The 25,693-nt window shown below is 41.7% G+C and overlaps 1 protein-coding gene across 4 annotated transcripts in view; it reads left to right on the plus strand.

Annotated features, from left to right (window-relative positions):
- ROBO1 (roundabout guidance receptor 1) overlaps nucleotides 1-25,693 on the plus strand; it is a 1,646,584-nt gene that overhangs the window by 1,211,213 nt on the left and 409,678 nt on the right. For all 4 annotated transcript variants that reach the window (XM_073617022.1, XM_073617020.1, XM_073617021.1 and 1 more), the window contains one exon: nucleotides 4,672-4,998. In XM_073617022.1, coding sequence (XP_073473123.1) covers nucleotides 4,672-4,998 — 327 coding nt within the window. The remainder of the gene's footprint in view (nucleotides 1-4,671; nucleotides 4,999-25,693) is intronic.

The following is a 25,693-nucleotide window of genomic DNA, read 5'->3' on the forward strand; positions in this document are numbered from 1 at the left end:
CCTGCCAGTAAGTCTGTTGTTTTTTCAACAGAACAAGCTCTCCTGCAGTAGCAGTTACAGTGTTGAGACAAACCATTTACCACTGACAGGGCTGCTTACAATGATCAGCTTTTATTTATTCATGTAAAACCTTTATCCCGAAAAAAAAAAAAAAAGCTGTTGCTGTATTTTCTTTTAAAAAGTGAGCTGGATTTTGGCTTCTGTTTGTTAGTGTATCTAAATCTGCTAGTCCATCTAACACTCCCCTCCCTCCCAGAATGCTGCTATCCAAAGGTGTCTCCTGTGCTCCTTCATTGAGAGTGGGGGGCACTCTAATACAGGAGGTGTGTTACTGGCCTGACACAGGATCGGATTGTCCGCCGGATTTGGTCCGTCGGCCTCCGTCGGACAAGTCCGGTCGAAAAGTCCGACCGTGTGTACGCGGCATTAGAATTGATAAGCATCAATATATTACATTTTTGGTTTTGGGTTTAATATCGCTTTAAGATCAATTAATCTTAATCCAGTTTAGTCTAGTTAAAAAAAACAATACAGTAGAGAAAAAAAATCTATATATTTTAACTTCTTCAGGTTTGCCCTATAGTAATTTTACTGCTACAGGGTGGCACCTGTGTGCCAGATCACACATATATATATACAGTGGGGACGGAAAGTATTCAGACCCCCTTACATTTTTCACTCTTTGTTATATTGCAGCCATTTGCTAAAATCATTTACGTTCATTTTTTTCCTCATTAATGTACACACAGTACCCCATATTGACAGAAAAACACAGAATTGTTGACATTTTTGCAGATTTATTAAAAAAGAAAAACTGAAACAGTCCTAAGTATTCAGACCCTTTGCTCGGTATTTAGTAGGAGCACCCTTTTGATCTAATACAGCCATGAGTCTTTTTGGGAAAAAGACAACAAGTTTTTCACACCTGGATTTGGGGATCCTCTGCCATTCCTCCTTGCAGATCCTCTCCAGTTCTGTCAGGTTGGATGGTAAACGTTGGTGGTCACATCCGACAATACCAGCCCCCCCGTTTTACTTACCCGGCCCCTCGAAAGTCCCACACTCGCCCCCGACATCCTCTTCACCGCTCAGCCTGGCCGTTGATTGGTTACAGTGGATGGATTGAAAGCAGCGCAGCCATTGGCTCGCGCTGCTGTCAATCACATCCAATAATGCGGCGTGCCGGGGCGGGGCCGAGTGATACAGTGAGCGGCTACGGCCGCCGGCTTTATCACGGGAACGCGCCCGCAAGCACTCAACACCATGCGAGAGAGCTTACATGAAGGTGTTGAGTCCTTGCGGGGGGAAGCCGAGACAGCCGCCGAGGGACCCCAGAAGACCAGGTTCGGGGCCACTCTGAAAAACGAGCTGCACAGTGGCAGTAAGTATAACATGTTTGTTATTAAAAAAAAAAAAAAAATCTTTAGTGAGCCTTTAGCGCCGGTTCACATTATCTCTTGCCTTGACTACTGCAACTCACTCCTCATTGGCTTACCTTTAAACAGACTATCCCCCCTTCAGTCCATCATGAATGCTGCTGCCAGACTCATCCACCTTACAAACCGCTCAGTGTCTGCTACCCCTCTCTGCCAATCCCTCCATTGTCTACCACTCGCCCAATGAATTAAATTCAAAATACTAACAATAAGTTACAAAGCCATCCACAACTCTGCCCCCAGCTACATCACTAACCTAGTCTCAAAATACCAACCTAATCGCCATCTTCGTTCCTCCCAGGACCTCCTGCTCTCTAGCTCCCTCATCACCTCCTCCCATATCCGCCTCCAGGACTTCTCCCGAGCCTCGCCCATCCTCTGGAATTCCCTACCCCAATCTGTCAGACTGTCTCCAACTTTATCCACTTTTAGGCGATCCCTGAAAACTTTCCTCTTCAGAGAAGCCTATCCTGCCTCCATCTAACAACTGCACTATTTTCTCCATTAGCTCATCCCCCACAGCTATTACCCTTTTGTATAACTTGACCCTCCCTCCTAGATTGTAAGCTCTAACGAGCAGGGCCCTCTGATTACCCCTGTATTGAATTGTATTGTACTTGTACTGTCTGCCCTAATGTTGTAAAGCGCTGCGTAAACTGTCGGCGCTATATAACTCCTGTATAATAATAATAATAATTAGAACGGTTCCATTGTACAGAACGGGAGGCGACTTGTCAGGCGGCTAGGTCGCCTGACAAGTCGCCCCCGTGTGAACCGGCTCTGAAAGCGATATTAAAGCCTTGTTTTTGTTTTTTTTTAAATAATAATTATAAAATAATATAATATAATAAGAATGATTAAACTAACGTAATGAAGATGGAAAGACCTGTTGATAAGGGGGGGGGGGGGAGGGGAACCAGGAAAGGCAAAATGTAATCAGATTAAACTTCAGCTTTAAAGTGATTGTAAAGGAAAAACATTTTTTGATTTAAAATAAAAATGAGCTTATACTCACCTGCTCTGTGCAGTGGTTTTGCACAGAGTAGCCCAGATCCTCCTCTTCTCATGTCCCACACCAGTACTCCTGGCTCCTCCCTCCTGCCAGGTACCCCCACAGCAAGCAGCTTGCTGTGTGGGGGGGCACCCAAGCAGGCGCATTACTGAGTTACTGCTCTGTGTGTCCATTCACACATGGAGCCACGTCTAGGCCCCGCCCCTTCATTTCCTGATTGGCTAACTGGCTGTGATTGACAGCAGCAGGAGCCAATGGCCAATCTAGGGTGTGAGTCCCCAGAGAGGCAAGGCTCTCTGCTGGATCGAGGGGGGGGGGGCTCAGGTAAGTATTGGGGGGGGGGGCTGCTGCACACAGAATTTTTTTTTTACCTTCATGCATAGAATGCATGGAAGTAAAAAATATTGTGCCTTTACAAGCACTTTAAGGCACTCTATGCATTAAGGTAAAAAAACATTCTGTACTGCAGGAATGCCCCCCCCCCCCCATGCCTACCTGAACCTGATCTCAATTTAGCACTGTGCACAAGAGCAGCAGCTCTCTCAGCTCTCTCCCTCCTCACTGGGTAGATTAATAGCAGTACAAGCCACTAGCTCCCACTGCTGTCAATCAAGTGCTGTGATGAGATAGCGGGGCCAAGCTGCACTGTCTGTGTCAATAGATGCAGACAATATGGCTCAGGAGTGAGATTACATGAGTGCCCCCATAGAGAGTGGCTTTTTGTGGGGGCACTTGCCACAGAGGAGGAGCCAGGAGCACTTGTGGGGGACCCCAGAAGAAGAGGATTGAGGCTGCTCTGTGCACAGAGCAGGTAAGTATAACATGTTTAGTAGGTAAGTATAACATGTTTATCATTTTATTAAAAAAAATATTGAAACTTTAATATCAATTAGGCCTACAGTTGGAATATTTGCTCTGCAAGCTCATAGTTTTGGGGAGTGGAGGGAAGGGGGTGATAGTCAGCATTTAAAAAAGTCATGTATGGGGAGAGGATTTGGGGATGGGCATCACACTGATCAAAGAGCGAAAAGGAGGTGGAGCAGTGACACTAAGCATGCAGAACTGCATGATCTGAGTAAAAGAGAAGTATGTTTTTTTTTCCTATTCATACTTACCTAGGTCGATGCAGCATTAGACTGATGCTACATCTGTCCCCCCGCTGCCTCTTCACTGAGAAACGAGCGATTGAACGCCACCGTTCTCTCAACTCCCCGAGAGGAGAGCTGCTGACTGTCAGTCAGCAGCTCTCCTGCTCTGCTCCTCCACACTGATTGGAGCGCTGAGTTGTAGAGGGACAGGGAGCGGCTCGCTGAGAGGCTGAGACGGCCATCTGTCCAGGCACCTGGCGGATCCACGGTGCCTCGACTGATTGCAGTGACACCAGCAGAGAGCGGACTCCAGACCAGGAGTGCAAAACGAATTGCACTTCTGTGACCCATAGGAGAAGCCCAGCCTAAACAGCTCAGGCTGGACTTCTCCTTTAAGTGCTGGCACTCCCAATATACATTATATGTTAAAGCTATGTATACTTCTATTTGGCTGACATTACCAGGGACATATATAGTAGTGAAAACCTAGTAGAAGTTGTAACTCTTCCAAATGCTATTTGGACAGAAAACGAAAAAAAGTTTTGGCAGGCTTTTCACTTTAATTCTGATTGGTTGCCTTGGAATGTTGAACTGAACATTGTAATTTACTGTTTTGTTGTCACATTTTTGAGGTTACATAATCATACCCTAGAAACAGCAGCAATGTTCAGTAAGCCAGAAATCACCTTTAATTAGTTTGCAGATGTTAAGCTACTGAAATCTGATTGGTTGACACAGGTTTCCACATTCCTCTGCTCTTTTAGACGATTATTAAATAAATATTTTTTTTTTTTTTGTTTCTGAAAATTCCTCTTTTAGTCCACTATATAGTTATTTTACATTCAGCAGTCCATTATGGAGCATATCTGCTTACCTGGGTAGCGCAACAAACACCAGCTGTGTATCTTACCTTGTGTCTATTTTGGTATATTCTATAGGATTAGGTCTATTGTTAATACACTTATATGACAGGTGAATCGTGAATTATTTAAAACAGTCTGTATGTGCCAACTGTTCACCTTTTAAATGGATAGAATCTCTTTTTAAGCACACTTTTCCTATCACCTTTATCTCTGTCCATAATCTCATAATCTGTCAATTACTGTAATTTTTTTTTCTTTTTTTAACTCATTAGGTTCACGTCTTCGACAAGAAGATTTCCCTCCTCGCATAGTGGAACATCCCTCGGATCTCATAGTTTCCAAAGGTGAACCTGCCACATTAAACTGTAAAGCAGAGGGAAGACCAACTCCTTCCATCGAGTGGTATAAAGGGGGGGAAAAAGTAGAAACAGATAAAGATGACCCTCGTTCCCATCGAATGCTGCTGCCGTCTGGATCTCTATTTTTTTTACGAATCGTCCATGGACGCAAGAGCAGACCGGATGAAGGGGTCTACGTCTGTGTGGCTCGGAATTATCTTGGGGAGACAGTGAGTCGCAATGCATCACTTGAAGTTGCCAGTAAGTGACAATATCTACATTTCTTTATGTGTTGGATGAAAAATATCTTCTTTGTTTAGTTGTGTTTCAGTGAATAATTATTTTAGATCTTTTTTTATTCTCTTATTTTTTCTAAAATAAATCTCTATAGTAAGATAAAGGAAAAAGGAAAGGAAAAGAAGTCTAGTGACGGATTTGCCAACATGGTTCAAATGTCCTCCAGGTCTATCTTGTTTTCAAACTCAACTCTTGTTTTCTCCCTTTTGATCTATCTCACCCATTAAAATGGGGAAAACTTTTTTCTTATTGGCTCCTCCCTTCTTTTTCCACAATTGGAGAATTTTTTCTTGTTTTTCAAAAGGTTTCTACCTTAGCATTTCTTCTTTCTGACGTAGCCCCCATCTTCCCCTCTGCTTTCCTGGATGAGGCATTTTTACTAACATGCCATTAAGAAAAAGAATGATCTTATTCCTGTAGGCTTCTTTTCTGGGGTGGACAGCTGATCCCTAAAAATCCCTCTTCTTGGCTGGTTCTGTGGGTGCTCCTCCCCTTCCCAGCTGCATTGCAGTTGAGGACGTTGAGGGCCTACTCACATTCCAGGGCTGGAGGGGATTGGAGAAAAGCATTGACTATCCTGAAACCTTCAATTTTATGCATTTATTTATTTTTTTTAATTTACTTAACATGTTATTTAAAACCTAATGTCTTGCTTTTTAGAAGAAATCTATTTTTTTTATTATAGTAGCTCATGCAAAGCAACATTTGTGGAAGGTGTTATTGTTATTTAAGAAGCTGTTAACAGTTGTGCACAAACAAGGATAAAAAATGTGGTCTACTCATCATTAATGGCTGAGAATGTCACATTGTATTGTTGGACATTAGGTAGAGCATGTCGGAGCCCAAATCAAGGATTTTATGCAGGGTGTTCTCAGTTTAAAGGGGTTGTAAAGGTAAAAATGTTTTCACCTTAATGCATTCTATGCATTAAGGTGAAAAAACTACTGACAATACCGCCGCCCCCAGCCCCCCCATTTTACTTACCTGACCCCTCGAAAGTCGGCTGCTCGTTCCCGACATCCATTCCGCTGCTCAGCCTGGCCGCTGATTGGCTACAGTGGATGGATTGGAAGCAGCGAAGCCATTGGCTCGCACTGCTGTCAATCACATCCAATGACGCGGCGCGCTGGGGGGCGGGGCCGAGTGATACAGCGAGCGGCTATAGCCGCCGGCTGTATCATGGGAGCGCGCCCGCAACAACTAACCACCATGCGAGGGAGTTCGCATTGAGGTGGTTAGTTCTTGCGGGGAGGAGCTGAAACAGCCGCCGAGGGACCCCAGAAAAGCAGGTTCGGGGCCACTCTGTGCAGAACGAGCTGCACAGTGAAGGTAAGTATAACATGTTTGTTATTTTTAAAAAATAAAAAAATTACCTTTACAACCCCTTTAAGGGCTTCTTGGGCACAAGAAGTAATGTGCAGGAATCATTTTATACTTGGTTTATTGGTATATATCTGTTATTATTTTTTTGTACCAAAGTTGTACTTAAAGTGGAGCTCCAGCCCCCCGCCACCAAAAAATTAAAAGTCAGCAGCTACAAATACTGTAGCTGCTCACTTTTACTATCAGAGCACTTACCTGTCCAGGGATCCTACGGTGTCCTCACCCAAGCCGATTCCTGAATTGGCTCTCGTGTGTGGGCGACCATCTGTGGTGCAGCAGTGAAGCCTGGTTTCCTACTGCGCATGCGCTAATTGCATGGCACTTTCTCAATGGGCCAGCTACAGCAACAGCCGAACTTCCGGTTTCCTACTGCGCATGCGCTAATCGCATTGCACTTTCTCAATGGGCCAGCTACAGCAAGAGCCGAACTTCCGGCTGAGTTTGCTGCGGTGGACTAAGCAGAAAGTGGGAGCGGGTACCTGTCAAAACCAGGTACCCCCCCCCCCCCAACCACACACACACACACACACACACACACACACAAGGTGCTAAATATGGCACCAGAGGGGAGGAGGAGGCAGACAAGTGGTGCTTTCCCTTTTGGGTGGAGCTCCACTTTACGTAATACTGAGTTGACTGCAGTAAATTAAAATGTTCCTTCACATACCTTTATATGGTTTGCAGAGTTCCACAGAGCCCCTGAGCACATGTTTCTGCAGATAGTGGGATTAGCTCCAGAATTGGAGCTCAGGCTCAACCCCACCTATCTTCGGCAACTCACTATTGGTCAGTTAAACAGTCCATCACAGTAGTGAATCAATAGCGGGATGGCAGAGGTACAGTAGTAAGAAGTGGGCAGAAGCATGACTTCAGGAACTGAAGTCAGAATTTGCCTTCCTCGTGTTTCAGGGCTTATGAACAACTTCACAGCCATACAAATGTATCAACCACTACGTTCTTGTCCTTATTCTTTGCTGGCAGAATGTTTAAAGAGGAAATGCAGTCTGCTCACACAACTTGTAATAAAAAAATCTTTTCCATTCTGAAGCTTCCCTCCAACCACTTTGCATATTATTTTATATATACTGAGATTCTGAACTTGCCAAATATGCTGCAGAACTCTCCCACCACTGAGTCTGGCTGCAACCATTTTAACTGTGGGCAGCTAAAGCTGCTGCCTCTTCACTTAATGGATTTACACAGACACCTCCAGCTCTGCAGCTCTCATTGGTCCACTTATGACTCATCCTCCCTCCCTTCCTGGCAAACAGGAGGGAAAAAGAGAGCTGTGCATGATGTCATAAGCCTAGGCTTTTTACCAGACAAGAAACATGAAGTGGGCTGTATAAGGTATTTGCTGTCAGAAAAACATTTTTTTTACTATCCAAAGTTAAAACCACAAGGGCAGAAGATTTAATAGATGGAAAGATGAAAAAATTACTGAAGTTCCACTTTAAGTACAGGTGCACTTTAAGTTATACTGGATGTTAAATAACCTAATTATGAAACAGAAGACATGAGCAAAACGAAAAATGTCACGATATCCATTTCTCTTAAGAAAATATGTTCATGCATACAGAAATAGATTTATCTTTGTTTGCAAAAGAGCTTTGAATTGAATTTACCTACAAAGCACATGAGTAATACACAAGTGCTCTCCATACCACTTGTACATGTAAATTCAGGCGCACCTGTATTTTAACCTTATTTGCACTTACTTTAGAGGCAATATTAAAGGAAGTAAATGTCAGATGCCAATTACTGTACCTTCAATGAACTCACTGTTAGTAAAATTCACAATTAAAAGCCATCCGTTTTGGCAGGGGGTCATCTGTATGTGGCCACATATGTCACCGAATAAATTCATAATAAAATTCATAATACAATTAAAACACATGCAATTGTGATGATTTCTTCAAATGGTTTAATTGAGAATATTATTAAAATAATAGAAAAAAATTATTCCTACAAGATCAAAATAATAAAAACATGGCTCAACATTGCTTTTTCTCCTATCCACTCTAACCCCACCCAGGTCTAAGCCAACTAGTTCTCTTTTTTGACAAAACCTTTCCAAAATGCCCATCCTGCTTATAAGATCAATTATGGGACAGTTGGTGGATATGATTTTATTCAAGTCAAAAAGTGATTTAGGTTTACTGGCCCTTTAAATTGCATCTAAACCCAAGAACAAACATTTAATATATTGCGGCTTACAAGTCCTTGTATGAGGCTGCATTAGTATTATTTTCAGGCTGGTGATCCAAGTAACGTTCTTCCTGTCCTAGGTCCTAGGGTGATAACAGTCGTTTACTGTGTGGTTGATTACGAAACTTTGTCACCCAAGGACAGAACCACAGAATTCCTCTGACTCTCCTCTTCTTTAACATAGATAGCTGACACAGTGTAACTGATTGGAGTGCAACAGAGGCAGGGAGCTCAAGGAGCTATCACAAACTTTCATACAGGATTAAAGGTGAAGTGTAATGTATGCATGTAATATCGTCAAATCCCCCTCCCCCCCCCCACTCCTAATCAATATGCAAATAAAATTTTTCATTTGAATCATTTTTTAAACCATGCCTCTTTGGAGACCCAATGATGCCATCGCTGGGTCTTTCTGCTGGTCTTTGCCTATCATAAGATTCAGTGGCGGCTGGTGCTCCATTTTTTTTGGGGGGGGGGGGGGGGCTTTAATAATGTGCTTCAAAAAAAAAAAAACAAACCTCATAGAAATCTATGTGTCCGGCGCCCCGCATGGAAATTAGGGGCCACGCATAGAGATTAGGGGAGCGGCATCCCTGTGCCCCTTATGGACCTGCCGCAGCTGATAAGAATGTTTTAGTGGGAGGGCCAGCAGGCTCCTGTATATGTCACAGCATCCTCCCTCATGCTTTATATAAAAAAAAAAAGCACATCCCTGGTATCCATTTAGACATACATCCTTGATGTCTAGGTGCTGCAGATTTTATCTGTGTAGTTTGTTTGATTACACTCCAATGCCCTGATTTTCCGACAGCAAATGTTGGATGTGAGCTTGTTGTCGGAAAGTCCGACTGTGTATATGCTCCATAGAACATTTGTTGTCGGAATTTCCGCCAACAAATGTTTGAGAGCAGGTTCTCAAATTTTCCGACAACAAAACTTGTTGTCAGAAATTCCGAGCGTGTGCACATAAGTCAGACGCACAAAAGTCCACGCATGCTCGGAATCAAGCAGAAGAGCCGCACTGGCTATTGAACTTCATTTTTCTCAGCTCGTCGTACGTGTTGTATGTCACCGCTTTCTTGCCGATCGGGATTTCCAACAACATTTGTGTGACCGTGTGTATGCAAGACAAGTTTGAGCCAACATCCTTCGGAAAAAAATCCACGGTTTTGTTGTCGGGCATAATAGTATAATCAAGCAGATGAGCAGGTTGCCCCACCAAAGTTTGCAGCACCCAGTGGCCAACAGAGATGCACATCTAAAGGAATGCCAGGTTTGTGATCTTTCATATAATGCTTGGGAAGAGCAATGCTGTGGCTGAAACCAGCCCTAAAGACAATGAGACACAGATTTGTTGCCATCAAATTTGTTCTTTGCTCACAGATGACAAAGAACAAATTTGACGGAAAATTTGATGGCAAATAAAAAAAAAAACAACAAAAAGACTGATGGCAGAGAAAGATGATATCTTTAAGCAAGCCAACAACAGTACAGATCGGAAGGAGAGGGCCATAGGCATGCACACAGGGTGTGCTGGGTGTACCTGGGCACACCCTAAAGACCCCATGTGCTGCAGATTCCCCCTGCTGCCTGGGCAACCAATGTCATTTACAGGCCCCTTCCTTTTGTAAATGAACACAGTAAGTGATAAGTACTGATAACTCACTGTGTTCATACATAACTGAAGCATAGTAAACTGTGCTATATATACATACACACACACAGATGTGTGTTTGAGCTTTGGGGTGCACATCCTAATGCAAGAGGCTGCAACCATCTATGGAGAGGGCATTGATGACTGTTATATTGTGGAGATGCAAGTTAGCAGGGAATTGAGAATAATCAATGTTAACATAGAGGGTGACTTGATACAGGTATGGGAAAAAGGTAAGGCTGAAGTTCAGTATTTTTTGGCACTCATCAAATAGATATAATAATAATAATAAAAAAGCTTTCAAATGTATAGTTAACAAACGAAAGGGAGAAAATAAGAGTTTACTGTTAGGTTTTGCATACCCTTTAACATCAAACAGCTTCATTTTGGTGGGTCAGCAATGACATTTGGTTGTATTTGATGGACTGGGAACAGGAAAAGGCTTCAGTGTTTGTAATGGTTTCCATTTAGCCTTTCACTGTAATCTTATCAGGTTGACTTGAAACAGAAGTCACTTGCATATTTAGAAACTGTCAAGTGAATTTAATATGCTGGAGTAATAACCCTGACATAAGCCAAAACGAAACCAGCCTATTGACGTGATCCACACAAAGTGTGAAAAACTGAATGGTATAATTAATGTCCAATACTTGGTATGTCATAAATATTTGATATGTTAACTGTGTGGGACAGATTGGGTTTGGTCCAGATTAGACTGCTGTCTTAAAATGAAACAAATGACCTTCTTTTCTGTGCCTGATTTATTTTATACATTTGAGCTAGAAAAACACTAAACGATGAGAGCATTACAGGGTAATTTGGAATAATTATTTCTCTGATTCTCTATTTTTCTTACTGTGAAGGCCATTGTTGAGGTTATGTATGTGTTTTTTACCCGCGGTCATTGTTATTCTTTGGCTGGTTGTATAAATACATATAGCTATGCTTTTATCAGAATTTTGATATAATTTTCTACTTTATTCTAAATCTGAAGACTCTCAGAGCAGTAGCAGTCAGGGGGTGAATTAAATAAAACCAATATTTGTTTATACTGGGCAAAAGTCCTTGATTTCCAGGGAGACCTAATCTGCATTCTGCTGGCCTTGTAACCTCTTGTTAAATTGCTTGTATATTACAGACCTATTTTGCCTGTCTAGGGATCTTACAGTTTCTTTCACAATATTTTTATTGAATAAAAACCCAAAACAAAACAAAACAGTGAACAGACGCCAAAGCCAGTGGCGAACAGTAACTTGCGGAGAACGACACTCATACCACAGACAAGTAGGTTGCTTAAATGGTGTAGCTAGTAGCTTCAAACAAAGACAAAAAGTAACCAGGTGAAGATGCCTCAGCACCTTTACAGTCTATGGGGTAATAACAAACCATATAGCTCTGAATGATCAAAGCTTAGAAGGTATGCTAGGCAAAACAATATTCCAGACATCATCATGTAGCAAATATCATACAATACCTGAGATTTACCTATGTACGTATTTGGAATAAAGGGTGAGAATCGTCTCAACGACCAAAAAAAAATTTAAAGAATATATCTATAATAAAATAATTTTGAGAAAAAGGGCAGAAAAAATGTATCCTGAAAGTGTGTCCAGAAAACAATAACAAGCTCCACACATGGGCTTCTGGCTATAAATAACCAAAAATAGGAAGTAAAAAAGGAAGCAACAGAAAAGAAGAGTAATAGTAAAAAACCAAAAAGAACAGAGTCATGAAAGAGAAAAGAAGCCCCATCCCAGAGAATCCAAGGCCGCCACCAGTGTGGGCTCAACAAAAAAAAGTCCAAAAAGCGGGAAGGTGGGACCATTGCTAGAAACTGGTCCAACCAAGGTTGCCAAATCTTACGAAATTTGTCCCTATTGTCCGCGAGTATCGCCGTAAGCTTCTCATTCGTCAATGTACCATGCACCTGTCGCTTCCCCTACTCAAAAGAGAGGAGAGGTGTTTTCGACGCCTTTGCAAATGTTTGTTTACTAGCCATAAAAATGTGTGTTGCCAAGATATGTTCTCGTTTTGTTAACTTCGAGATGGGCTTATGGAGTAGAGCTTCCCACGAGTCCTTGCGTATATTAGATTAAAAGAGCATATTGACCAAAGTGTATTCCCGGATTCACAGCCTTTTATCTTTGGGGCATGTCCACCATATGTGCTTCATATCACCCTGATCAGAACAACCCCGAAAACACAACGCTGGGTGCGATCTTACAGTTTCACAAGAAAACTTCATAACTACTCTCCGATACATTCCAGAATCAGTTTGCGGCAAAATGTTAGCTATTTGCAAACATCCCCAATGATTTTGGGCAAAAAAGAGCTAGCAACAGCACACTTCTTTCAGGCCTCAGGGCCAGTTCACACCAAATGAAGTCAAGTGCCTTTTTGTTCTGCATCAAAAATGCATGGAATGTAGGTTATATGGTTTCCAGTGGCATAGTTCACACCAGTGCAGGGGCTTTTCAGTTCTAGAAAAAAAAGTAGATCATGCTGCATTTTCCCTGCGCTGGACTGTACTGTAACGCAGTAAAACGCATCAAAAATGCACTGGACAGCACTGGAATGCATCAAAAACGCACTGGACCCTAGTATAGTGGGGGGAAAAACAGGAAATAAAGAGAAAAAAGCACCTGAAATGCATCCGGAAATGCAGCAAAAATGCACCGGAACGCATCAAAAATGCATTAAAATCGTGCATGCAGAAACGCATTCAGACTGGATCTGGAGTGCAATTTGTGGTGTGGTGTGAATCGGCCTTGAATTAATTTCCAGGGCAGATATGGCACTCTAGTCAAGTCAGCAGTAGCTGAGTCCAGCAACAGAGTGCCTGCTGTGCATGCACTGGCAAACAAATCGCCATGGCAAGCACAGATTTTTGCCACTGCAGGCACAGTAGACACTCCGGAACACCATTATCATATTAGTACACAGACTGCAGTGCCCATTACCAACAGATTTAACAATGCCAAAGCCCTGAAGAACAAGGGAGAGCCCCCATTATCCTCAAAAGGGGGTTGTCTATGTTTTATATCATACACTAATAAAGTGATCGCTGTTCCTCAACCAGTTTTCAGAATTCTCTGGTAACACATGGCACTTCTTATTCACCTCAACAATCTGCACAGTTTGCATTGACTGAATTGGCATTGTCTGCTCTATCAGAAATCATTGGCCTAACAAGTCATCCTCTTATGGTAATTGACATGCATTTTGACCAATTACACTATCCCCATGGTTTGCTGCAGAAGTGTGAAGATTGTAGTTGAGCCCTCTGAGCATCCACTGAGCCTTGGGTTCCTGCCTATGTTGACTTGTAGATTATCTGACTTTGGTTAAGGAGTATATTTCTGATTTATTCTTGGTTCACCAGCAAATAATGAAAGTAGTAGTAAACCCTCACATATACTCACTGGAGTGACTAGCCCCAGTGATAAACAGAGAATAATCAAACCTCCTACATATGTTGTACATGTTTATCTGCAGTGCTCTCAATTTCTCAGCAGTAGAAAGGGGGGGGGGTGAAGATCTGATGTCACACACTGCACAGCCTAAAGAGGAGAGCTCAGTGTAATCTGACCACCACCACACTCAGACTTATGTACACACAGTCGGACATTGATCGGACGTTTCGACAACAAAACCCATGGATTTTTTCCGACAGATGTTGGCTCAAACTTGTCTTGCAAACACACGGTCGGACAAAGTTGTCGGAAAATCCGATCGTTCTGAACGCGGTGACGTAAAACACGTATGTCGGGACTATAAACGGGGCAGTGGCCAATAGCTTTCGTCTCTTAATTTATTCTGAGTATGCGTGGCACTTTGTGCATCGGATTTGTGTACACACGATCGGAATTTCCGACAACCGATTTTGTTGTCGGAAAATTTTATATCCTGCTCTCAAACTTTGTGTGTCGGAAAATCCGATGGAAAATGTGTGATGGAGCCCACACACGGTCGGAATTTCCGTCAACAAGGTCCTATCACACATTTTCCATCGGAATATCCGACCGTGTGTACAGGGCATTATAGTGAGGGGAAGGTCTGGTAAGGCTGAATGTTCCTCTTCGTAGAGTTCTTATGCCCAGCAGTTGCCAAAGGGCAGGGGGATCATCAATGTTAGCACTTCTGTATCTATCAGAGCTCTAAGGGCTGGACAATTTTCATAAGCTAGACCAAACCCAGTTTGTCCCCTAATTTTTTCAGAGTCTTTTTTGTTAATGGGAGACAGTACTTTCAGATCCTTTAAAATGCCTGCTGGTAGTGATCATGTTCATTAGCTGGATGAGTTTTACGTGCTCAAATATAAAATCTTGTGTAAGCTATTTATGTGTACCGTACAGAAGGTGCTGTTTTAAATACAAATTGCTATGGCACTCTTTTTTCACAGTTGTATTGGAGACCTGAGCTTTACTAATTTTTTTGAGCTGAGACCTGAGCTGAGTAATTTTTTTGTCTTACTACTTTTCAGTAATTTTACATATATATCCATAGTATTCAATTACGGTGTCGCTGGCCTCCAGCCTCCCCTACTGTGATGCTATTTCATGAATTCAGCATCTTTCACCTTCATGACTAAGGGCTTCCTCATTGTTCCCTGGAGGCTCATCTCATCCAACTTCTAAAACTGCCCAGTCTTCTGTTTATTCTCCTACCCTAACAAACCGCTTCTGTGATCAGCAACATATGTCCATGTTTGTTGATCTTATGGTAATAGAAAAAAAAGTGTGGCACAGCACCTCTGTCTTTACGTCAGTGATTATAAGAAATGCATTTTAATTAGGTAAGGAGAAATGTATAAATTGTAACTGGAACAGATGGAGAGGTAATGTCTGTCAATGGAGCACCTGTTTCACGGTCAAATGTGAAAGGTGGGATTTCTTCTCACTTTGGGGGGATTTTCCCATATTACAGGCTGTATTACAAGCAATGCAGTTTTCAGGAAAATATAAAGGCTCCAAGTTACTTCGCTTTCTACGCTTACCAAAAAGTTCACATAAGACTATATGAGTGGATACATGTACTCTCAATTTTTAAATACAATGGGGAATATTTTACCAAAACCAGAAAGTGCAAAATCTGGAGGAGCTGTGCATGGTAGCCAATCAGCTTCTAACTTCAGCTTGTTCAATTAAGCTTTGACAAAAAGACCTGGAAGATGATTGGTTTCTTTATGCACAGCTGCACCACATTCTGCACTCTCCGGTTTTAGTAAATCATCCCCAATGTTTGTAGATCCTGGTAGCACAGATAATAATAAGAACCATTATAGTCCATTTCTCTGGTGTCCTAACAGTCCATCTTAAAACCTGACCCCTGACAAACCAATGACTCCCCCCCCCCCCCAGAGATGATTGCGGGGAAAAAAAAAACACGGAAGGCGGATGGCCTCCTTACCTAAGAAGGGAGATGTCCTGCCTGCCCGGAATGACTCCAATCTCCTGTCCTCCTCCCTCCCCTGCCCGAGCCGGGGAGTGGAGCCGCTGCGGGTGAGCCATCTTGGCGGTTGCTGGGTCGGCCTTCCCCTCCGCGCATCTCCTTACTCCTCATCCCCCTTGGCCAATAAGGTTGCTTCTCCTTTTGGCCAATCTGAAAATAGGGTCTCACAACCTGCTTTCTGATTGGCAGAGAGTAGATTTAGTGTAAAAATAGCGAATTTTCATTCACTATTTTCACACAACTCAGTGGGCTTTGGGCGCAGTGCTCCGCATCCCGAGCCCACTCTTTTTTGAAGCCTATTAGAGCCTCTGGCTCTAATCACATGCTTCAAAAAAACACCCCCCTCATTGGAAACCATGGTCCAGCGTCCCTGATGGACAGGCTGCCAATGCCTTACAGTATATAGCATGAGGTAGAGGAGAAATGATTAAATCTCATTATAAGCTAATACCTCTGCTACGGGCTGCTGCCAATTACAACTGAATCTGCAGCATATTTAGGTCTGTCTAATAAGTTAAAGGATAGGGAATCTTGGAGCAAAGGAAAACACAAAAATGTTGGTGATATGGACTTGGTAAGTACTATGAAGGCCTTAAAACTCCTCTTTTACACCAGGAAAAATATAATCTTAAACTGGATATGCACTGAGCCCTTACATATAAGGCCTCATGCACGCTGGACATTTTAACATTTTGCTAACTCTCCTAGATTCCTTTCCTCCTGGAAGCAGAGTTTTGGCAGAAAAAAATGCTTGATGCTTGTAAACAAATCTATTATGGCTATCATTACTTATTCTGGTCATTGGAATGAAGTGCCGCTTAAGTGCTAAATGTGCCTAGCACTTAGGCATGTTTAAACGCATTGTTGGGTTTTTCTTCTGCCTCTGCATGGACACATAGGCTAACATGCAGGGACGTTTAGAGGCAGGAAAAGAAAGGAACATCAGAAAAAACATGCGGCATGCGTGAAGAATTATGTATGGAAACAATTACTAAATACAGTGCTACCTATCTATTGATTTACCATAAAGCCAGAGGCTGCCCTGCAAAATTCGACACAATCTGGTTGAGTAGGCCTTTTGTTATTAAGTGTTTCCAAAGGCACAAGGTTTTTTATCTTAATGCATTCTATGCATTATGATAAAAAAAACTTCTGTGTGTAGAAGACTCCTCTGTCCCCCTAATACTTACCTGAGCCCCATCTAGATCCAGCGATGTTACACAAGAGCCTCGTCTGTCTGGCACTCCCCCTCTTCATTGGCTGAGACACAGTAGCAATCGCCATTGGCTCCTGCTTCTGTCAATCAAAGTCAGTGAGCCACTGAGGAGAGAGGGGAGGCGGGGCCAAGCCTGAATGGAAACACAGAGCAGCAGCTCGGCTCGGGTGCCCCGATAGCAAGCTGCTTGCTGTGGGGGGCACTCAGCAGGAGGGAGGGGCCAGGAGCACTGAAGAGGGACCCAAGAAGAGGAGGATCTGGGCGGTTCTGTGCAAAACCACTGCACAGAGCAGGAAATTATAATATGTTTGTTTTTTTTTTTTTAAATAAAAAAAAAACAATATTTTAATATCACTTTAACTCCTGTGAACAGCTAACTATTGCCTCACCATCTTAACTGTAATAAGTTGAGTCTCTTTCCCAAATTGCCAAAGTTTTTTTTTGTCTGTTTGCATGAAGTCGAAGCACAAAGCACACTCACAATGAAATGACAGCAAATCTCTTTTATTGTATCTTTCACCACCGCATAACCAAGTTAATGGTTACTGTTGCAATCATTTATTTTCCAGTTACATTTTGCATTTGAAAAAAGAAAACACATGTAAATCCTGCTCAACTCCAGCTGTTACATGTATAGTTCTGTTAATGCAATACTTTGTATAATATGGCTATGTATACCTTGTAAAGGTGCAGTTTCATCTTATTAATAAACTTAAAGTAGAAGTCCACCCTAAAACTAAAATCCCTGCATCTATAGACATCCACAATCTGACACTAATCTATCTAGCCCTGTTAAGAAGAAATCAGTATACATACCTTTTTTTTAAGCCGTTTTGATCCTATCTCCAGCAGCGGAAGCTCTGCAGAGGACACAGCCAACAACGGCTGTCAAATGAATTGGAAGTGATGTCATCCATAGAGTTACTATGGGGCTTCTGTAGTCGGCTGTGTCCTTTGCACCCACCTCCACAGCAAAGCTGCAGATAACAGCTCAGCATGGGATCAAGCCGGATCGGCTTCAAAAAAGTTATGTATACTGATTTCTTCTTTACAGGGTTAGATAGGTTAGTGTTAGATCGTGCATGTCTATAGATGCAGGGATTTTAGTTTCAGAGCGGTCTTCTACTTTAAAAAAACAAAAACCAAAACTAAAATGTACTTTCAAACAAGCCATATATTTTATAATAATGTAAAGTTGACCACTGGGACATAATGGAATCATTTAAATGGCTCTGTCCAAAGCCCCTTAATGCATAATATAGCATTTGTTTTTTTGAATTTCTGGTGGAAGTGAAAACAGTAATTACCTTCTGTTAAGACGTCAAAGCTGTACTTCGCTATCTGTAATCAAATTGTGTCCCTTTTTATGTTTACTGTAATAAATCATTTTCTAGATTCCATCCAAGCTCTTTCCATTAAGCTTGACTCAGACACAAATTTAAGGTTTCAGATTTGATGAAATGACTTATTTGTGTAGAAATGCACTTTATTTCACATATCTCTCATTGTTCATGGAGTTGGACAAGTAACACATCTTAGAACAAGTCAGGGACTTGTCTCGGCAATCTTTCTGCCTACATTTTTACATAAGAAAGCCAGGATGAATATACGATTTATAAAAATGTACAGTGATGTAATAACAATTTAAATGTCACTTAAGATGCCTGGCGCACAACTTCAAAGTGCATTTTCTAGTGTGCAGATAATTATCTAGAGTTAGAGCTAGTCTGTTGTAGATCTGATATTTTTCATGATAGATTGGGTTCAAAAGTATATGAGTAAGCAGAAATTGTTATTCTGGGAGAGTGAAAGATGTACAACATTTTAATGCATGGCAATGCTGACATTTCTTAATGTATTGTGTATAAATACAAATATTAATCCTAACAGAAAATAACAGAAGGTAGTTAAATAGGCTTTTTTTTGTTCCCTAAAGAAGAAGTATCATTTTTTTTTTATAACAGAGTTATTTCATCCAGGGGATGAGGTACATGTAGTACTTAGTTCTATCTTACTGCATAATGTGGAAGGCTAGCTACTTGGTTTGACACTACCCCAGCCTTCCAACAACACATCTAACAAGGGGACAGCTAACAAGAAGACTGACATACCCCCTTTTCTGAATTCCTCTTGCCGGTACTTGTATCAGGCAAGTGCTTGAAGCCAGAGAGAAGCCCTGGATAGCTGTGTTGTTGGACGGTGGGGGTGTCCTGTGTTGTTGGACGGTGGGGGTGTCCTGTGTTGTTGGATGGCCAGGGGGGGGGGGGTCCTGTGTTGTTGGATGGCCGGGGGGGTCCTGTGTTGTTGGATGGTGGGGGGGGTCCTGTGTTGTTGGATGGCAGGGGGGTCCTGTGTTGTTGGATGGCCGGGGGGGGGTCCTGTGTTGTTGGATGGCGGGGGGGGGGTCCTGTGTTGTTGGATGGCAGGGGGGTCCTGTGTTGTTGGATGGCAGGGGGGTCCTGTGTTGTTGGATGGCCGGGGGGGGGGGTCCTGTGTTGTTGGATGGCGGGGGGGGGGGTCCTGTGTTGTTGGATGGCAGGGGGGTCCTGTGTTGTTGGATGGCAGGGGGGTCCTGTGTTCTTGGATGGCCCGGGGGGTCCTGTCTGACCATGTAGCTAGCATTCCACAGCACGTAGTAAGGTGGGATAAAGTACTGCATGTACCTTGTCCCCTGGAGGAAATACCATAATAAAACAGAAATGACACTTCTTCTTTAATCTTGACAGCTATTTTGTGTCAATATTTAAACAGAGTGTTTATGGATGTCCACAGTAATTACCAGCATAGTAATATTTTTGCCAAAGTAGATGGGTGTTGAAAATTTTGGGATTGAATTTCCAGATGCACAATGACAGTAAATACAATGAATGTGATCCATATCTGATCATTTCTGCTGCTCAAGGGCTCATTGTGAAAGTTCAACTTAAAGCGGAACTACGCGGCATCTGAGGAACACCAAGTAAAAATGCTATTTAATTAATTTTTAAAATTCAAAGCAAACGCCCCCATTCATCCATGTCTTTATTTTTCTGAGAAATCACTTTGAAAATGAAAAACAACCCCCTTAGCATTTCTGGTTGTGGCCATCTTGAATAAGTGCAGATGATTCAGGTATCATTTGCATAGGCAAGAAACCAGGAAGTAACTGAAGAAATGTAAAAAAAAAATAGTTGAAAACAAATAAATGTGATGCAAGTTTCTATCTATTTACTAATGCTAGTAGCATAAAGATTAAAAATGGTCAATGTTGATTGAGAGAGTGAAGTTCCACTTTAGGTGCCATACTTGCGGATTGTACTTGTTTGACCATATACGTTGGTCGCCAAGTCTGGTATAGATCAAATCTCCTTATTCCAAGGTTAAGACGGTTGAGGAGGTTAGGGGGCTGAGCTTTTTCATCATCATGACTTTCTTGAAAATGAAGGCTTTTCGAGAGCAAAGAAAACCTTACCTGTGTGTATAGCTAATTTTTTTTTTTGTCTACCACTAAAAATGGCAATTATCAGATGAGCATGGTGGAAAAAAAAAACAGCTAAATGATACACAATAGAGTAAGTTTAACTTATTATTTTGTTTCATTTCTGAAAGTAAAATATGCAGTGACTTTTTATTACTTTTGAAAATCCACAAAGGTTTAGCAGTCTGATTAATCAGACAGAAGCCAGGGGCTTTCTTTTGATGCCGCTCTTTTAATCACATGGAGGATATCATTATCCTTCCTTGTGGTGTTGCTGGTAAGCACACCAGCAGATGTCTGGCAGGTCAGTAGGGAATTTTCCTTTCTCAGGAGAAAACAGCTTAAATCGAGAGAGGAGCCTCCATATGCTGAGTGCATGCAGCTTAACTGGTGACTTTAAAGAAGCTAAGATCACTATGAGAAATGGTGGAGAGGGCCGGTATGATATTTCCTAAATTCCTATATATCCTTTTTTGTACAGATTGGCGGGTTCCCTGGAACGGACATTGCGGGTCTTAGGAGTGGATTTGTAAACATGTTAAATAGATAAAGTGATGCGCTCGTAATATCTATAGGATAGCCTACTATTCAATGTAATGACAGGTTGTCAGCACATTGAATAGTAGGATATCCTATAGATATTACGAGCGCATCACTTGATCTATTTAACTATTTATAAGTGGGGTGTCACTGAATGATTGCAGCTGCAGTATCTGGATATTTGAACTCTTTTTTATATATCATTTTTTACACTACTTTGTACACTATTTTACAGTTTTATATATTCACTTTAGCGCTTGAGTACCTTAATACTTTTATTCACGATTGGTGAACATGACTCTCTTTCAAAATGTCTGGATTCAGTATAGCAAACTGAAAAAATGACATAATAGAGTTTGTATGTATTTATATATAATTTATATACTGGATATATAGGGGTCGGTTTACGAAAGGCAAATAGACTGTGCACTTTTGCAAGAGAAGTTGCACTCTGCAAGAGCAGTTGCTCCAGTACTTAGTAAATGAGAGATAACTTTGCTGACTTCCATCATCCAGTTACTTACAAGCAAAAATACTGCTTTTTTTTTAATTTTAATTGCATGCGTTTGGGTATTCTTTGTAAAGTGAAGCTTTGCCTCATTTACTAAGCTCTGGAGCAACTGCACTTGCACAAGTGCACAGTTTATGTGCCTTAGTAAATCAACTCCATAGTCTCCAAAGAAGTACATATATATCTGGCCAACATTCAAAGTTCTCACTTTAAGTGGAGAAACTGTAAAGATTCTTATTCGTTCTAAAATAGCATATGAGAAGAGTTCCTTTCAGTGTTTAAGGTTACAGATTATTGAGCTGCAGGTTATTCCTCAAATGTGCAACACAAGCCGAAAATGTTTTCTTGATTTTAGATCAGGGAATAGTTAGATCCTTTATTGTTGTGGGTTCTCTTTTGAAGAGATTTTCATCCACTCCTCATTTGATGTCACCAAAACAGGGCAGAAGAAATCTTTGTGATGGAGACACAGCATTCAAAACTTGTAAGAAGTTATATGTAACCCTTCCCAAATACTATGAGTCCATTCACATTATCTCTAGTGTTCTCAGGTGCTATTCATTTTGAATGGCACCCCAACTAAGTAATCCAACACACCTCCATTGTCCCTGGATTGCAGTGCACCACAGCAAATGGTAACACACTACCATGTATTGTGGTGTGTTGCACCAGAACAAATTCTGCAGGCCTGATTTTTACAGTGCTGTGGTGTGTTTGGAGGCCCCTTCAATTGAATATGTTTCCTTGAAAAAAAGCTAATTTACCCACAACATTAAAGTGAAGCTCCACCCAAAAGGGGAAACTCCACTTGTGTGCCTTACCCCCCCCCCCGCTGCCACATTTGGCACCTTTTTGTGGGGGGTTGGGGAGTGGGTACATGGTTTTGACAGGTACCCACTTCTGGCTCAGTTTGCCGTGACAGACTAAACTGGAAGTTTGGCCCCCCCTCCTTCCCCAGCATCCTATTCACAAATTGCAGCTCGCTTTGTGAATGTACGGTAGGAAACCAGCTGTGAAGCCACAAGGCTTCACTAATGGTTTCCCTTAGTCAAGATGGCGGCACCAACACCCGAGAGCCGATTGAAGAATTGGCTCGGGTGAGGACACCACTGGAAGCCTGGACAGGTTAGTGCACTGATATTAAAATTCAGCAGCTACAGTATTTATAGCTGCTGTTTTTTTTGTTGTTGTTGTTTTGGGGGGCCTGGAGCTCCTCTTTAACATATTTTTTTTAAAGTACTGCAATTAGGCATATACGTACAGTATATCTGAGTGGACCCTAAAAGAAGAAGTCTAAGCTAGGGTTATGCTTAACTAAGCTACTTTAAATTGCAGTATTTCCTTTCAATAGCCCACATATGCTGTAAGGACAAAAGCTAAATAGATTCACCAGTGGGCATGTGCAGTGGATGCATCTAAGTGTTTACATTTTCCTGTCTGTTTATTTTTTAACTTTATCGAAAGTTAACAAACACATACTTCTTTCAATTCTATGGACAACAGCTTATTGTGATGCATTATATTATGCATTATTGTGCTGCTTTTTGCTGCATTTTTATGCAACCAACACTAATACACCTGTATGGGGTAAACACGGCACATAGAAGACAATTGTTTTCTACACATCCTTGCATTGAGCCTATGTCAATCAATGCAGATCAATGCACCTGGTGTGAACGAGCCCTGTGGTGAATTGCCTTTATAGATTCCATTTGCAGTGTAATAATTTTCATGTATTTCTCCTAATAGCTAACATTATTGTGAAAACTGTCACCTGGAAGTGGCTGAGTTGTAGGAGGGATGGGCAGATTTTAATTTGGCAGTTGGAAAACAATAAGGCCTTATATCAATGGTAACAGACTGTGTAAACTATATGTGCAATGCAAAACATGTTCTTACTGATTTATTGCATACAAGTACAGTTTATATTGTGCTGTATTTGAATAATAATGCAGGAATGTTCCAATGCTTTGACAAATATACAAATAATTCCCTTTTAAGTTGAACCCTTATCTGGCTAACATGTTACGCACTTGATAATGGCTCTTGTAACAGTCAGAGCACATGCAGTCACATGTCAGGTCAGAGAACAGACTGGGTCCAGGGGGACCACAGGCGCTGAGCCATGAGACAGCCTTATTATCTCTTGGCTGTGAAAGTGAGCCTGTCATGAGTGGGCATCATTCTGGGTATATGACCTGTGTATACTAATGAAATGATGGATCAGAGGGAGAGGCTCCTTGCTCACTGAGGCATCATAAGATTTGAAGCTTAGTTAAATTGAGTGCTGCAGGTGCTTAATGACTCCATGTAGACAGGTCTCTGGGGGGATAAGTAGACTATATTTATAATTATGCTGAAAATATTAGTGGTTGGAGCTTTATTTAGCTCTAATCATCACTCTTATGCTGTATATGTGTCCAAGTGCAATATTTGATAAAAGAACAAACAGAAATATGTGTGAAATACATCATATACTTTGCATTTGGTGGGAAAACATATTTTTTTTTTTGTAGAATGGACTCTTTAGACTAAATGAGAACTAGTCTTTGAATAAAATAACAAGTATATGTCACATTAAAAAAAAAACCTTTACCCAGGAAGCCTGGAGGCTGCTGTTGTTTATGTAGCCTTCTGACTATGCTAGTTGCCCAATGGTATTGCTAATCTAAATACTTAAAAGTGTTACTAAACCCAGGACCCTGTATTCACAATATTTGGTCTTCCACAGTACACAGGGCATGGAAATGCCATTATTTTAGTAAATATAAACTGCTAAATACCTTTATCAGTCTTGTGACTTCTATCTGTGTCCATCAGAGCACTGGTAAAGCTTGTAGGAGGAGTTTTTTATACTCCCCTGATTGTCCTATGAGGCTGCAGAACCCCTGACCCTCTGTCTAGGCAGTGCTGATTGGTCTTGTGCTGATCACATGCACTCTTCCAAGGAAAAAAAAAAGGGTTAATTATGGCAAACACAGCTGCCCAGCTCCCCTCATAAACAAAGAGAACTATGGAGGATTGTTTCTTGCTGGAGGGTCTAGAATATGATATCTAAAAAATTTGTATCTATTATTTTTTTTTAAATTATGCTATCTGAAAGGGGACATTCAACAAATATAAAGTAGGTGTTATTCCAATTTGGCTGCAAAAGTGTAAATACATTTTTGAGTATATGTAAACTCTCACCATGTAAAACAATCCATTCAGTTTAAAAAAGAACTGAAAAGCAAAACATTTGTGTATATATATATATATATATATATATATATATATATATATATATATTTATATATATATATATATATATATTATAAACACATTTTTCCCCTGTTTTATAGGTGAACAGATATCCTCTAAGCTCCTTATACAGCTGAGAACAGAGAGCTGGGGGAGAAGAAACGGCGGCACACTGTTCTGAATGGCTGTGCAGGGGGGAGGCATGTCAGCAGAAGTCTGACTATTGGAGGAGAGCTGGCTGAGTTCTCAGCACAGCTAGAGAACTGACCGCACTTTCCTCTCATGCCTAATGTACTCAGTTTTTAACAGGAAAGCAGAGGGACTGTCAGGAACACCAGTTATGTCACACAAAGGAAGCAATACAAAGAGAACAGTATACTTTTTCATACAAGTACATTGTACAGCAGGTAAATATCAGGAAATGTTGGGTACATATTCTCTAAAAGAGAAGTATGTTATTTTTTTCAGAATCGTACTTGCCTAGACATGCCTTACCACCGGCTCTAAGACTGAGAACCAAGTGATCAAACACTGCTGATCGCTCGGTTCTCAGGACTCCCTAAACAGAGAGCTGGTGACTGTCAGTCACTGCCCCTATCTATCTAATCTGCCCCCCCTTGCTCACTGGAGCGCTGGGCTGTGGAGGGGGTGGGAACAGCCGGCTCAGGCTCTCAGCCTCTCCCTGAGAGGCTGAGCCGGGTGCCAGTCCAGGCATGTGGGTGGATCCCAACTATATGTTCGCAATCTTTTCTAAGCCTGGACCGGCTCTGTGACATCAGCCGACAGCGGGCTTCAGTCTGCTGTGTTGAAAACAGGTCACAGGTGTGCAGAACGAACTGGACTTCTGTGCTCTACAGGAGAAGTACAGTCAAAAGAGCTTTGGCTTTACTTCTCCCTTAAGGCAGGTCATTGAAACCATAATGTCCCAAAAATCTGACGTGCCACAGAATTGTTGCCACAATGTGCTACAACACACTGTGCTGCATTGCCATGCTTTGC

The sequence above is a fragment of the Aquarana catesbeiana genome, linkage group LG02 (genome assembly GCF_042186555.1).
Source record: "Aquarana catesbeiana isolate 2022-GZ linkage group LG02, ASM4218655v1, whole genome shotgun sequence".
NCBI lineage: Eukaryota > Metazoa > Chordata > Amphibia > Anura > Ranidae > Aquarana > Aquarana catesbeiana.